The sequence below is a fragment of the Brachyistius frenatus genome, unplaced genomic scaffold, assembly GCF_029030835.1.
Source record: "Brachyistius frenatus isolate BFR_SWC_R1_liver_20210118 unplaced genomic scaffold, ASM2903083v1 Contig_126, whole genome shotgun sequence".
Taxonomy (NCBI): domain Eukaryota; kingdom Metazoa; phylum Chordata; class Actinopteri; family Embiotocidae; genus Brachyistius; species Brachyistius frenatus.
Window position 1 is genome coordinate 27,606 of NW_027210725.1, and position 14,895 is coordinate 42,500.

At 50.9% G+C, this 14,895-nt stretch overlaps 1 protein-coding gene across 2 annotated transcripts in view; it reads left to right on the forward strand.

Moving 5' to 3' along the window:
- The first annotated feature begins 1,215 nt into the window (after positions 1-1,215).
- pik3c2b (phosphatidylinositol-4-phosphate 3-kinase, catalytic subunit type 2 beta) overlaps positions 1,216-14,895 on the forward strand; it is an 18,492-nt gene continuing 4,812 nt past the window's right edge. For both annotated transcript variants that reach the window (XM_069714150.1, XM_069714151.1), the window contains exons 1-26: positions 1,216-1,524; positions 2,519-3,421; positions 3,634-3,734; positions 3,985-4,145; positions 4,310-4,430; positions 5,035-5,146; positions 5,444-5,523; positions 5,609-5,672; positions 6,412-6,558; positions 6,716-6,749; positions 6,919-7,114; positions 7,746-7,868; positions 8,557-8,724; positions 9,258-9,372; positions 9,458-9,600; positions 9,810-9,998; positions 10,279-10,372; positions 10,701-10,795; positions 10,943-11,123; positions 11,301-11,408; positions 11,485-11,577; positions 11,663-11,792; positions 11,886-12,022; positions 12,206-12,375; positions 14,410-14,566; positions 14,796-14,895. The exon at positions 14,796-14,895 is cut by the window's right edge and continues 10 nt beyond it. In XM_069714150.1, coding sequence (XP_069570251.1) covers positions 2,585-3,421; positions 3,634-3,734; positions 3,985-4,145; positions 4,310-4,430; positions 5,035-5,146; positions 5,444-5,523; positions 5,609-5,672; positions 6,412-6,558; positions 6,716-6,749; positions 6,919-7,114; positions 7,746-7,868; positions 8,557-8,724; positions 9,258-9,372; positions 9,458-9,600; positions 9,810-9,998; positions 10,279-10,372; positions 10,701-10,795; positions 10,943-11,123; positions 11,301-11,408; positions 11,485-11,577; positions 11,663-11,792; positions 11,886-12,022; positions 12,206-12,375; positions 14,410-14,566; positions 14,796-14,895 — 3,856 coding nt within the window. In that variant the 5' untranslated portion in view covers positions 1,216-1,524; positions 2,519-2,584. The remainder of the gene's footprint in view (positions 1,525-2,518; positions 3,422-3,633; positions 3,735-3,984; positions 4,146-4,309; positions 4,431-5,034; positions 5,147-5,443; positions 5,524-5,608; positions 5,673-6,411; positions 6,559-6,715; positions 6,750-6,918; positions 7,115-7,745; positions 7,869-8,556; positions 8,725-9,257; positions 9,373-9,457; positions 9,601-9,809; positions 9,999-10,278; positions 10,373-10,700; positions 10,796-10,942; positions 11,124-11,300; positions 11,409-11,484; positions 11,578-11,662; positions 11,793-11,885; positions 12,023-12,205; positions 12,376-14,409; positions 14,567-14,795) is intronic.

Genomic DNA, 14,895 nt, shown 5'->3' on the forward strand with positions numbered 1-14,895 from the left:
AATAACGCTGAAAAGAAAATATATATTTATAGAAAGATGTGTAGACGTCACCTTAGACTGGAATAAACCCGCTGGAATAAATCCATTCACGGCTGCTCTGAGGAAAGGAAAGGAAAGGAAAGGAAAGGAAAGGAAAGTATTTTCAAAGTAAAGTAAAGTATTTTCAAAGTAAAGTACTTCGTAGTTTATGGGCATGTAAGACATTTTGTTATATTTGGTGTATTAATATGAATACAGTTCATTTTAGTATATATGTATATATATATATAAGTATAAAGAGTATATATAAGGGGTGAAGAAGACGAAAGAAAGATCATGACGTCATTGCCTGTCACCGTGATGACGTGTTTTATTGACTTGCCTCACCTGCAGCGTCCAGCTGCTCTCTGTGATGCAGTGTATGTCCACCAGATGTCGCTGCTTCACTTCTGTCCTCTGTACACTGAACTTTCCGTCAAATCCGATCCACCCAGGTACAGGAAGTACCTTCACCTGGCCTGCTACATGTTTCAAAATAAAGTTAATCTAATCCAGCATAAGAACCTCAACAACACAAACCTGACCTGTCTTCCAGTTTCTGCTGTCTGGGACAAGAAGAGTCTGATTTTAGGATCCAATGATAAAATGTTTTAATAGAATTTAGATAACGTGACTGAGGCTTTGTTTTCTTTTAATATTTTGTATTATTCACACTTAAAGTGAAATGTCTTTAGATTTAACTTTTCAAGTGACTGTGACTGATGCTGAGTGAATATTTATCTTATTATTAACTTTTTGAATATAATTTACATTTTAAGTTTCTTTGTGTGTGTGTGTGTGTGTGTGTGTGTGTGTGTGTGTGTGTGTGTGTGTGTGTGTGTGTGTGTGTATTAGTCTTTATACATTCTTTAAATTGCCTTTGTGCATAAAAAAAACGGTTAAATTAAACTGGTTCTGTCCAATATATTTTCATTTGCTGATTTATTAATAAAACTTGATTTATATGTAATGTGGGCCAATTAAACTTGTATTATTTCATTTTGTTTCAGTGAGTCAGTTCACTTTGGAAAACAGCTTAATTAAATTTAATTTAATTTAATCAGACGATGACGATGGGATGCAGTTGAAAACCTTTTTTTTCTTTAGTTCAGCTGTGCTTTATTTTGGAGGTTTAACCGGAAGCTCTGCGTGTTTTTACCATACATTGACAGCGCAGGTCCGCAGCTGCAGAGCAGCGGCTGACGCAGAGCCGGAGCCGTCGCCACAGACCGGGCTACAGGAGCGGGAGCCGGAGCCGCCTCGCCTCGCACCGCGGGCTGAATTGTTCCGAGCCGAACCTCCGGTCCGCTTCTGCTGCCTGAATGTGAGGAGCACCGTCTGCAGCGGCGACTGGAGACCGTTAATCTGCTGGATTTATCCACCGGGACGGAAGAGACAGCTGGGCGGGGGGTGGGGGTGTCGATGAGGTTTTTGGGAGGAAAGTAAACCGCTTTAAAATGGACCCCGCCGCCCGCAGCCGGCGGCCATAGACGGACAGTCGGTCAGGTAAGAGCTCCACACCTGCGGCGGAGCGGCGGGGAGCTGACGGAACCGCCGTCTTCTGACGCATTTGAGTCCGCGGCGGATGAAGCTGCGGTCGGTTCACTTGCTCCAGGACTGCGCTGCTTCATCAGACGTGCCTTTCTTTGGCGAGGAGGTCCAACCAAATTCTATTCACGCATCTGATAATTAAAAGAGTTCTGCTGCTCGCTGAGCTCGGGCTCCTGTTCCGCCCCGCAGGGAGATTTTTCCGGATATTTCCGGTATTCAGGTGAATTCGGCTCCGATTTGATCCACATTAAAGCTCGTTATTGCCATAGATCAGAGTTAACCTTTCAGAAGTGGCTGTGGCTGCTCGCCACCGCCCTCCATAGCAGAAAGCGGGTGGAAAAACCCCGGGAGCACCGGCAGCTGAGCCACATCCAACAGGACCCCCGGGTCGATGTGATGGAGGTGCCCCGAAGGAAAACCCGGGAACAGCCCTTTAATGATGGCTCTGTCCGGGCGGATGTTGAGTGGTAAATACGGCCACGGTAAAGTGTCGGATTTCTGAATGGACTTTGGTTGGGCAGTGTGGTTTTGGGACTGGGCACAGTGCAGCTGCTGCAGCTGCTGTTTCTCCTTCCGCTGAACGGCCACTGACACCTGTCACCTGTTTCTGTCTGCGCATGTGCACTCTGTCTCCCGTTCAAACCTTCACAAATATTCAACTTACATCAGAGCGACATAAACAACAACAACAAACAAGCTGGCAGCTTGAATAACAAATAGACACACTCATCCCCCCCCCCCTTCCACACACACACCTTGAGGTTTGGATGTTCCTGCCTCTGGTTCTGGTTCCATGTGATCACATGGTTCTGTTGGACCTGCAGACAGACTCAAGGTCCAGATCAGAGTTCTGAATGAAGAGAGGAAGACGCCTCTTCTTCATCTTCATCATTAGAGTAATCATAGAGCTGTACCCATGACTAACCTCCTCTGTCCTCTGTCTCCTCAGCCTCCCTCCTCCTCCTCTTCCTTCTCCTCCTCCTCCTCCTCCTCCCTCCTCCTCCTCCTCCTCAGTATGTCGGCGGCGCAGACCCAGAAGGAGGGAGGCGAGGGGGGGTGGGGGTGTCTGGAGTCTCTGGGTCTGACCCAGAAGGAGCTGGTTCTGGCCGAGGCGCTCCAGATGGAGTATGACGCCCTCTCCAGACTGAGACAGGACAAGAGTGGACCGGGTCCCAGCCATACCGGGTCCAGAACTCTGGGTCAGACCCGCTCCAAGAGCCCCAACCCCTCCACGGAGAGGCCCCGCCCCACACCCAGCCAGCCAGCCCCCCCAGGAGGAGGCCTGCTGAGGGGTCTCTCTGGTTCAGACTTGTCCCTGAACCAGCCCGGAGGGTCCCGGTCCCCCCAGTCTGGCCCGGCCCGGCCGCTGCCCCCCCCGGGATGCTACGTCAAGGAGTCCCTGTACATCCTGGACAGTCCGGAGGTCAGCAAGGCCCGAGACCTCCCGGGGTCCGGCCACGGGGAGTCTCTGGGATCCGGGTCAGGGTTTTCTCCTAAAGGCTTCCCGACTCTTTCAGACGATGTTCCCCCCGCCATCCCCCCAAGGAACCCCCTCCCATCAGGGTCAGAGAACCCCTTCCTGCCCCCCCGAGGGTCAAGCGTGCCCCGGGACGTCAACCTGTTCACCCCCGACGTGGACCCGCCCAAACTGTCCGGAGAGCTGAACTACGACAACATCAACGACTCGCTGGCCAGACTGAACGAGGGCCGGCCGCGAGGCCGCCGGGCCAACGCAGACCAATCAGGGAAGCCCGTGGCTCGCAGTAAGACCCTCCCCCCTCAGGTGCCCCCCAGGACGTACGCGCCTGTCCCCAAGAACAACAAGAACCAGCGGAGGGTGTCTGCAGACCCGGTAAGACTCGTGAGGTATTATGGTCTGTATTTTGATTGGCTGGAGGTGTGGCCTGAGGTTCATTTTCACCCAATCAGAGCAGAGCCTCATGAATAATGTAAAGTTTATGTAAATGGCTTCAGAAGCAGGAGAGAGGAGACCAGGATTGCCTGCCCTCTGATTGGCCGGCTGTAGTTACCTGCCCTCTGATTGGCCCGATGTGTGATTGACAGGTGTCGCTGGGCTCCAGGATGAACGGCTTTGGGTACGAGCTGTTCCAGGTGTCGGAGGAGAGGGACGAGGAGGTGGCGGCGTTCTGTCACATGCTGGACGTGTGAGTAGCTCGGTGACTTCCTGTGTTTGTGATGACGTCTCTGTCTCTGCTCTGAGACACAGTGTGTTACTGTGACAACAGCAGATCAAGCTTTATGATTGATCAGTGACTGTCCATCACTCTTCATCATTTGATTGATCCAGCTTCCTGTTGGAGGAGGAGTCTTCCTCTTTAAGCTCCTCCTTCTCAGGGTGTGACTCCATCATGTTTAGAACATATGTGGCGTGTCTCCGTGTCTCCGTGTCCTCAGGCTGCGCTCGGCGTATCCGCATGCCGACTGCTCCAAGAACGCCGGCTTCGTGTGGTCGCCGTCGGTCGGCCACGAGGAGCTGCACCAGGCGCTGGGGGTCAGCGTGAAGGTCACGGTGGTCAGCGAGCACTTCAGGGAGCCGCTCACCTTCACCTGCGATGGTGAGGCGCAGGACGTCTTGCTGGCCCTTCAAAATAAAAGCTTAATAGAGAGAACGGATCGTAACGATGTCGTTTGACTGTTCAATGCTTTTTAATTTGAGAATTTATTTTAGGAGGACGTCTCTCTGTGAAGTCAGAACAATAAGTCTCTGCTGTCTCTTGAGGTTCGTCCACCGTGGACCTGCTCATCTACCAGACTCTGTGCTACGCTCAGGACGACCTAGACCACCTGGACGTGGACCAGTACCTGCTGAAGGTCTGTGGACACGACGAGTTCCTCAACAAGTAAGAACCTGGAACTTCCTGATCCGGTCTGGTAGTGTGTGTGTGTGTGTGTGTGTGTGTGTGTGTGTGTGTGTGTGTGTGTGTGTGTGTGTGTGTGTGTGTGTGTGTGTGTGTGTGTGTGTGTGTGTGTGTGTGTGTGTGTGTTAGTGTGTGTGTGTGTGTCCGGTGGTGGAAGTGTGTTTCAGTCTGATAACCTGTAGCTGTGAGGTCGACTGAACTTCCTGCAGTGAAACAATAACAGAATCTGTCTGATTTTAAGTTTCCTTCAGTCTCCCAGTGATGAGTGATGGTGGTCTGATTACCCATGATGCACTGCAGTTAGGAGGTGCAGACACAGTTCTGCTGCTGTTAAAGGGAGAGTTTCTCTAAATACGAGCAGATACGAGCAGGTTTACAAATACTGAGGATGATGAAGAGCTGCAGCACCTTTTCGTGACTTCATTCTATGTAATGACTTCAAAAAGGAGGGGGGGGGGTCTGAGCTATTAGCACTGTATTCAAAAATCTCTTCCTGTCTGTCTGTCTGTCTGTCTGTCTGTCTGTCTGTCTGTCTGTCTGTCTGTCTGTCTGTCTGTCTGTCTGTCTGTCTGTCTGTCTGTCTCAGTTCTCAGACTCTGGCCGGTCTGGAGTTTGTCCAACAGTGTATGAAGTTCGACTGGGACGTCCGACTTTTTCTCACCAAGAGATCTGCTATCAAGACAGAGCTGTCACGCACGGTGTGAACACACACACACACACACACACACACACACACACACACACACACACACACACACACACACACACACACACACACACACACAGAGCTAATTCCATAATGAAGTTGTTCATTAAAAAGTAATAATGATAATGATGATATTAAAGATATTTTTTAAAGGAGTAAAATGAGACCAGATGGATGTGGTGAGACGTGAGTGGTTGAATCTGATGCAGGTCAGGTGTGTCAGTGTGAACCAATCAGAGACAGAGATGCTGGTTGAACTGGGGCACGTTGTTTCCTGTGTGATTGACAGAGCGATGATGACGAGACAGCGTCCACCATGAACCACAGCATCCTGCTACAGGAGCGTCCAATCAAACAGACTGTCACCAGGTGAGGGGCGGGGCCTGAGCCTCACTGCAGAGGTCTGATTGGTGGAACTGAAGTATTGTAATAATTTGTCTGTGTGCTTGATCAGGGAGGCTCTGACTCTGCTGCTGGACACGTTTCATAATGAAGCAGAGTCCTTCCTGCTGTCAGAGGTAACACACACACACACACACGCACACACACGCACACACACACACACACACACACACACACACACACACACACACACACACACACACACACACACACACACACACACACACACACACACGCACACACACACACACACACACACACACACACACACACACACACACACACACACACACACACACGCACACACACACACACACACACACACACACACACACACACACACACACACACACACACACACACACGCACACACACACACACACACACACACACACACACACACACACACACACACACACACACACACACACACACACACACACACACACGCACACACACACACACGCACACACACACACACACACACACACACACACACACACACACACACACACACACGCACACACACATACACACACACACACACACACACACACACACACACGCACACACACATACACGCACACACACGCACACACACATACACACACACACACACTCACGCACACACACATACACGCACACACACACATACACGCACACACACACACGCACACACACACACACACACACACACACACGCACACACACACACACACATACACACACACACACACACACACACACACACACACATACACACACACACACACACACACACACACACACACACACTCACACACATATCCCACCCTGAACCATGTGTCCTCTTCTCTGTCCTGTTCCTCTCTGAAGGCGGAGCTTCCGCTGCACGTGGAGCGCCTCGTCCAATCAGTGAAGGCGCTCTGCAGCTCGTTAGCTGCCGTGGAGACGCCCGACGTGACCTCGGCCCTGAGCCAGCTCCCAGCATGCCCCTGTCGGCTGCAGCCCAAAGTCCTGAAGGTGAAAGATGTGAAGTCTCATCCAGTCTGTGTTTTCAGTTTCATGCAGTGACGTCGATTTAGAGGCAGAGCTGAAAGTGAAAGTTCAGGTGTGTTGATGTTGTCCTAATGGTTTGTCTCTGTCTGTCCTAATGGTTTGTCTCTGTGTGTCTTCCCAGGATGCCTCAGTGTTGTCTGTCAGAGAGAACAGAGGTACGTATCAGCAGCAGCAACCAATAGATGAAAGGGTCTGTCCACCCAAATCACTGAAGCGTCTTCTGTCCTCCCTCTGAGACAGCAGGACTGAAAACTACTTTACAAACTGTCCCCTGAGTTTTGTCCGCGGGGTTTTATGATTTGCTGTGTGATCTTTTTGTCTCAGAGAATGTGGTGGAGAAGTTGACGGCGGCCATCTTGGATCTGGTGGAGCTGTACTGCAGTACGTTTAACGCCAACTTCCACACGACGCCGCAGAGCCAGAGCTGCACGGCGCCGGTCCAGGAGGCCGGCCTCGTCACCAACGTGCTGTCCTTCAACGTGTACGCCGCTCACCGCATCCCCATCACCTGGGCCGCCAGGTAACTAAACCAAACACACACACTGTATCTGTCGCTGTGTTGAACATGCTGGTCGGATCAAACATGAAAGATGGTTCTGATTGGGTCGACAGAAGTCTTGTGTTGGAGGAGCAGACGTGAAGCTTCTATTAAACAGAGAACAAACACACTGCTGAGGCAGCTGTTCTCAGAGCAGCACAGAGAGTCACTGAGTCCCCCCCCCCCACTAAGAGCTCCCCGCCAGGCCTGACCTCTGACCTCTGAGAGGAGGCGGGCCTGGCCGCCACTCCACACTTGGCTGATAGCATCACATACCATCTGTATCACAGTCATGTTGGGAGAGTGGCGCCACCTGCAGGCTGTTTCAGGCAGGAAGAGGAAGCAGAGCAGATTTTCATCCTGCTGGAGGTTCAATCAGAGCTGCTGATGTCATCAAGATCCTCTGAATCACTGCTCCTCATCTCACTCACACTTCCAGCTTCACCTGCTCCTCCTCCTCCTCCTCTTGACCTCTAAATGTCAGTGTGTTTATTTATTTACACAGATCAGATTTTATGTTTCGTAAATTCAGTAACTGATGAGCTGCAGCTCACTGTCGATGGTTTGTGACATCATCATGACATCATGTCTCTGTCCTGCTCTCATTGGTCAGCTACGAAGGTTTCTTCCTGTCCTGCTCTCTGACTCATGGAGGGGCGGAGCTCTGCGCGCCGCAGCACACCAGCAAACAGTCGGTCAGCAAGTACCTGTTCCACCTGGTGGTGTGGGACCAGAGGTACGTACCTGAGCCTCACCTGTCCCACCTGCTGACATCACACCTCACCTGTCCCACCTGCTGACATCACACCTCACCTGTCCCACCTGCTGACATCACACCTCACCCGTCCCACTGCTGACATCACACCTCACCTGTCCCACCTGCTGACATCACACCTCACCTGTCCCACTGCTGACATCACACCTCACCTGTCCCACCTGCTGACATCACACCTCACCCGTCCCACTGCTGACATCACACCTCACCTGTCCCACCTGCTGACATCACACCTCACCCGTCCCACTGCTGACATCACACCTCACCCGTCCCACTGCTGACATCACACCTCACCTGTCCCACTGCTGACATCACACCTCACCTGTCCCACTGCTGACATCACACCTCACCCGTCCCACTGCTGACATCACACCTCACCCGTCCCACTGCTGACTCACACCTCACCTGTCCCACTGCTGACATCACACCTCACCTGTCAGACCTGCAGGTCAGCTGACCACAGAACCCTTCAGCTTCAGCTAAAAGTGAGACACCAAAGGTGTGTGGGCGTCGCCGGTGCTGCAGGGTGTGACGGAGGTGTTGTCGCCCTCTGCAGGGTGTGACGGAGGTGTTGTCGCCCCCTGCAGGGTGTGACGGAGGTGTTGTCGCCCCCTGCAGAGTGTGACGGAGGTGTTGTCGCCCCCTGCAGGGTGTGTTTCCCGGTGCAGATCAACCAGCTGCCCAGAGAGTCTCAGCTGACAGTGACACTGTACGCCACCTCTCTGCCGCCCCCCGGAGGAGCCGAGGAGAAGGGCAAGCAGCGGCGCAGCATGGAGGCTCTGGGCTGGGTCACCATGCCGCTCTTCAACTTCAGACAGTGAGTCACATGACCCTCGCACAGGAAGTCCCCGCCCACAAACAGCCCGACACATCAGTGACCACAACACAGACACAACATGGCGACTGTCGCTCTGAGCTGTTTGTGTTTGTTTGTTTTTGTTTGTGCTGTTCAGACTGATGTAGATTTTAGAACCTGTCGTCTCTGCTGAACAAACAAACGTCTTCCTGCTGAGCATTTATGATGTCATTTCCTCCCAGCTGCTGCTCATTTCTTGCTAATGTTTTTTTATTACCAATAAATATATAAAGAATTTGGTAAATTTTCTATTGTTGTGGTTTATTGTTTAAAAGGCACGTTAGAGAAATAAAAGCAAAGACAGAGTGAAGGAACATTAAAGACATGATGAAGGTTGTTGGTCATCGTGATGAAGACTCGTAGCTTCATGTCATTTTCTGCAGCAGCAGGAAGTGTGTTCACTAACCTGTGTGTGTGTGTGTGTGTGTGTGTGTGTGTGTGTGTGTGTGTGTGTGTGTGTGTGTGTGTGTGTGTGTGTGTGTGTGTGTGTGCAGTGTCCTGACATGCAGCAGGAAGTTACTGGGACTGTGGCCTTCGACGCCGGGGGGGAGTGGAAACGCACGCACGAGTTCCCCCAACTTCAGTCAGCCGGACAGCGTCATCCTGCAGGTGAGAGCGACTTCCTGCAGGAGGGATCTTCGTCCTGCAGGAGGACAGTCCCCTCACTGCTGTCCTCTGTGTCTCTGTCTCTCAGGTGGACTTCCCCACCTCGTCCTTCGAGGTTCGCTTCAGTACTCCTCCTCCATCAGACTTCTGTCCTCAGTATGATTTTTCCAGGCTGGACACCATTAGTCAGATCCAACTGCAGGACGTCCTGCACAAGAAGGCCTTCTTCTGGTCAGAGACACACACACACACAACACACACACACACACACACACACACACACACACACACACACACACACAGATGCTGTTGTTGTTGTTGACGTTGTCCTCGTCTCTCTGCAGGTTGTTGTTGACGTTCCTGTTGTTGTCTCTCCACAGGCTGACATTGTTGACATTGTTGACGTTGTGGTTGCTGATGTTGTCCCCGTCTCTCAACAGGCTGACGGTGGAGGACAAGCGTCTGCTGTGGGAGAAGAAGGCCTTCTGTCAGTCAGAGAGTGCAGCGCTGCCTCTGGTGCTGGCCAGCGCCCCCTGCTGGCAGTGGGCCTGCCTGCCGGATATCTACGCCCTGCTCCGACAGTGGGCCTGCCTGGGTCACTTGGACGCCCTAGGACTCCTTCACGCCTCGTATGTCCTCACCTGTCTGCGTTGATAAAAAAAAATACAAGCTTTATTCCAACATTAGTGACGTCAGGACGGTCTCGGGTGAAGAGCTTGTCAGTTTTCTCAGAATAAATCAGAGACAGATATAAGCGCTGTGTCCCTGCTCATCCATCACTCTGATTGGCTGCCTGAAGTGTAAACAAACAGCAGCTGGTCCTCTGAGGAGTCCACAGGTGTGACAAGATGTTGTACTGCAGGTAAAATGTCTGATCACATGACCGTGAAATCATCACGTGTGCTTCAGGTTCCCGGATCAGGAGCTGAGGAGGACGGCGGTCCAGTGGATGGACTCCATCTCTGACCCGGAGCTGCTGGACTTCCTGCCTCAGCTGGTCCAGGTGAGAGACCGGTGTCCACACGTTTCCACAGGTGTCCCTCTACGTGTTGATGTGTCCTTCAGTTTAAATGCAGCTCAGTGTAACCTGACACCAGTGGGACAGCAGGTGGAGCTGTGCATGCTTCGGTTGTTTCTGTTACCATGGTAACAAGTTTACGTCCAGTAATCAATAATGTGTTTCTGGATCACTTTGACTTAATACAATATAAGCTTTGTTAAGAAATGAAGGATTTCTCTCTACTGAAACAGCAGAGGGCTTTTATTTTGAAATGGATACAGGAAGTGTTGTACTAAAAGTGTCTCTGTCTGTCTCTCTGTCCCTGTCTCAGGCTCTGAAGTACGAGTGTTACCTGGACAGTTCTCTGGTTCGATTCCTCCTCCGTAGAGCGATCTGTGACGTTCGCATCGCTCACTACCTCTTCTGGTGAGCTCATCATTGATCACATGATCAGGTTGAGGCTCTGTAATTGGCTGTGTCTTTCTGAAATGCACCCTGGGAGTCGTAGTTAAAGGATGAAGCCAGCGAGCATTGCTGACTTCTTCTGTGGTCTCACCTGTCCATGTGTCCCAGGCTGCTAAAGGACAACCTGCAGGACAGTCAGTTCAGCGCTCGCTATCAGCACCTGCTGGCCGCTCTGCTGTGCTGCGCCGGTCGAGGGCTCCGAGACGAGTTCGACCGGCAGTGCTGGCTCGTCTCCATCCTCGCCAAGGTGGCCCACAAAGTCCGGGACGCGGCGCCGTCCGGCCGACAGGTGAGGACGGACACACAGAACATCATGATCAGGCACAGTACTGAGCGACCAGCAGGGGGCAGCAGAGACACAGCACATGGTGTGTGTGTGTGTGTGTGTGTGTGTGTGTGTGTGTGTGTGTGTGTGTGTGTGTGTGTGTGTGTGTGTGTGTGTGTGTGTGTGTGTGTGTGTCTCCAGTCTGTCCTCAGAGAAGGTCTGGATGAGATGAAGCAGTTCTTCTCAGTGAACAGCAGCTGCAGACTTCCTCTGAACCCGGCGATGGTCGTCACAGGAATCAACATCCAGGTACACACACACCTGTTCAGGGTCTGATCGGATCCACTGATTGGATGAAGGTAACGTCTCTTCTTCTGTCTTTTAGACGTGTTCCTTCTTTAACTCCAACGCCGTCCCTCTCAGACTGTCCTTCCAGAACATGGACCCTCTGGGAGACAACGTCAACGTCATCTTCAAGGTAACACCTGGCCACACCGTCCCAACACAGGTTACATCACCACGGTGAACTCTTGACAGTTGACCTTTGACCCTTCTCTGTGCAGTCAGGAGACGACCTGCGGCAGGACATGCTGACTCTGCAGATGATCCGCATCATGAACAAGATCTGGATCCAGGAGGGCCTGGACATGAGGATGGTCATCTTCAAATGTTTCTCCACCGGCCGAGGCCGAGGTGAGGTCAGACAGGTGGACACCTGCGGGACAAGTCAACAGTGTGTGTGTTACCTGTTCTCAGGTGTGACTGACAGATTTGACCTGTTCTCAGGTATGGTGGAGATGATTCCTCAGGCTGACACTTTAAGGAAGATCCAGGTGGAACACGGAGTCACGGGATCCTTCAAAGACCGGCCGCTGGCCGACTGGCTGCAGAAACACAACCCCACTGATGAGCAGTACGACAAGGTAACACACTCACACACACGTTAGAGTCGGACCTGTCTGTGACCTGCATACAGACAGGTCCGACTCTTAACGTGTGTGTGTGTGTGTGTGTGTGTGTGTGTGTGTGTGTGTGTGTGTGTGTGTGTGTGTGTGTGTGTGTGTGTGTGTGTGTGTGTGTGTGTGTGTGTGTGTGTGTGGTTCCAGGCGGTGGAGAACTTCATCTACTCGTGTGCAGGCTGCTGCGTGGCGACCTACATTCTGGGAATCTGCGACCGCCACAACGACAACATCATGCTGAAGACCAGCGGTCACATGTTCCACATCGACTTCGGGAAGTTCCTGGGACACGCTCAGATGTTCGGGAACATCAAACGGTGAGAGTGCAGATGTCGTCCGGATGTTTGATGTGGGTCCGCTACCGAATTAGGGCGGCACGGTGGTGCAGTGGTTAGCGCTGTCACCTCACAGCAAAAAAAAGGTTCCGGGTTCGAATCCGGTCCTGGGCCTTTCTGTGCGGAGTTTGCATGTTCTCCCTGTGCTTGCGTGGGTTCTCTCCGGGTTCTCCGGCTTCCTCCCATCATCTAAAAACATGCACCTCAGGTCAGGTTACCTGGCGCCGCGCTAGTGGCAGCCTGCTGCAGCAGCTCCCCCCTGAGAGCCCCCCTGCTGTGGTGAAGACATTTCCCCTCGGGGATTAATGAAGTGTATAAAATCAAAAATTAAATCGAAGCTTCAGATTGTAATAACCAATAAGATTCATTCTAAGAGCCGCAATGACTCAGTCAGATCAATACTCGCGGTGAACCGCTCCAGGTGTCCTCGGTACACCTCATCACACACCTGGTAGAAGGTTCATCATGGTCCAGTTCTTCTTCTGGGGTTGTGTTTCAGGGTCTTCTGTCTCTTCTTGTGGTCCACACTGACTCTGGGACCTGGTCTGTACTCTGTTCCAGTCTGGTTTGGATCAGTGTTCACACCTTCTGTTACGGGGTCTAGACTTGGTTATAGAGTGGGTTTAGACTTGGTTAGAGACTGGATTTAGACTGGGTCTAGATTGGTTTTATACTGGGTCTAGACTTGGTTATAGACTGGGTTTAGACTGAGTTTTGACTGAGTTTCGACTTGGTTATAGACTGGATTTAGACTGGGACTAGATTGGTTTTATACTGGGTTTAGACTTGGTTATAGACTGGTTTTATACTGGGTTTAGACCTGGTTATAGACCTGGGTTTAGACCTGGTTTTAGACCTGGTTATAGACCTGGGTTTAGACCTGGTTTTAGACATGAATCTAGACTGGGTTTAGACTTGGTTATAGACTGGATTTCGACTTGGTTATAGATTGGATTTCGACTGGATTTAGATTGGGTTTAGACTGGGTTTAGACTTGGTTATAGACTGGGTTTAAACTTGGTTATAGACTTGGTTATAGACTGGGTTTAGACTGAATTTCGACTGGGTGTAGACTAGGTTTAGACTTGGTTATAGACTGGATTTAGATTGGGTTTAGACTGGGTCTAGACTGGTTTTATACTGGGTTTAGACTGGGTTTAGACTTGGTTATAGACTGGATTTCCACTTGGTTATAGATTGGATTTTGACTGGATTTCGATTGGGTTTCGACTGGGTCTGGGCTGGATTTAGACCTGGTTATAGACCTGGGTTTAGACCTGGTTTTAGACATGGATCTAGACTGGGTTTAGACTTGGTTATAGACTGGATTTTGACTTGGTTATAGATTGGATATCGACTGGATTTCGATTGGGTTTAGACTGGGTCTGGACTGGATTTAGACCTGGTTATAGACCTGGGTTTAGACCTGGTTTTAGACATGGATCTAGACTGGGTTTAGACTTGGTTATAGACTGGATTTTGACTTGGTTATAGATTGGATATCGACTGGATTTCGATTGGGTTTAGACTGGGTCTAGACTGGTTTTATACTGGGTTTAGACTTGGTTATAGACTTGGTTATAGACTGGGTTTCGACTGAGTTTCGACTGGGTCTAGACTGGGTTTAGACTTGGTTATAGACTGGATTTAGATTGGGTTTCGACTGGGTCTAGACTGGTTTTATACTGGGTTTAGACTTGATTATAGACTGGGTTTATACTGGGTTTAGACTGGGTCTAGGCGGGTTTTATACTGGATTTAGACTGGGTCTAGGCGGGTTTTATACTGGGTTTGGACTAGGTCTAGATGGGTTTTATACTGGGTTTAGACTGGTTCTAGGGTTAGGGTTAGGCTTAGGCGGGTTAGGGCTAGGGCTAGGCGGGTTTTATACTTGGTTATGGAACTGGTTTTAGACTTGGGTTTAGACCTGGTTTGGACTTTTGGACTTTTGGAGAAAGACATCTGAAAGGTCACGCGTTATGATGTCGTAATGATTTCACGCTCCGCCCCCTGCAGAGACCGCGCCCCCTTCGTATTCACCTCCGACATGGCGTACGTCATCAACGGAGGAGACAAACCGTCTAGCCGCTTCCACGACTTTGTCGATCTGTGCTGCGAGGCGTACAACCTGATCCGCAAACACACACACCTGTTCCTCAACCTGCTGGGCCTGGTGTGTACACACACACACACACACACACACACACACACACACACACACACACACACACACACACACACACACACACACACACACAGAGACACACCGTTCAGAATATCCCAGGTATGTTTCTGTGACTGAAACAAAACAGGAAATCAAGTGTGTGTGTGTGTGTGTGTGTGTGTGTGTGTGTGTGTGTGTGTGTGTGTGTGTGTGTGTGTGTGTGTGTGTGTTTCTCCAGATGTTGTCCTGTGGGATCCCTGAACTCTCTGATCTGGAGGATCTGAAGTACGTCTACGACGCTCTGAGACCTCACGAGACGGAGGCCGACGCCACAATGT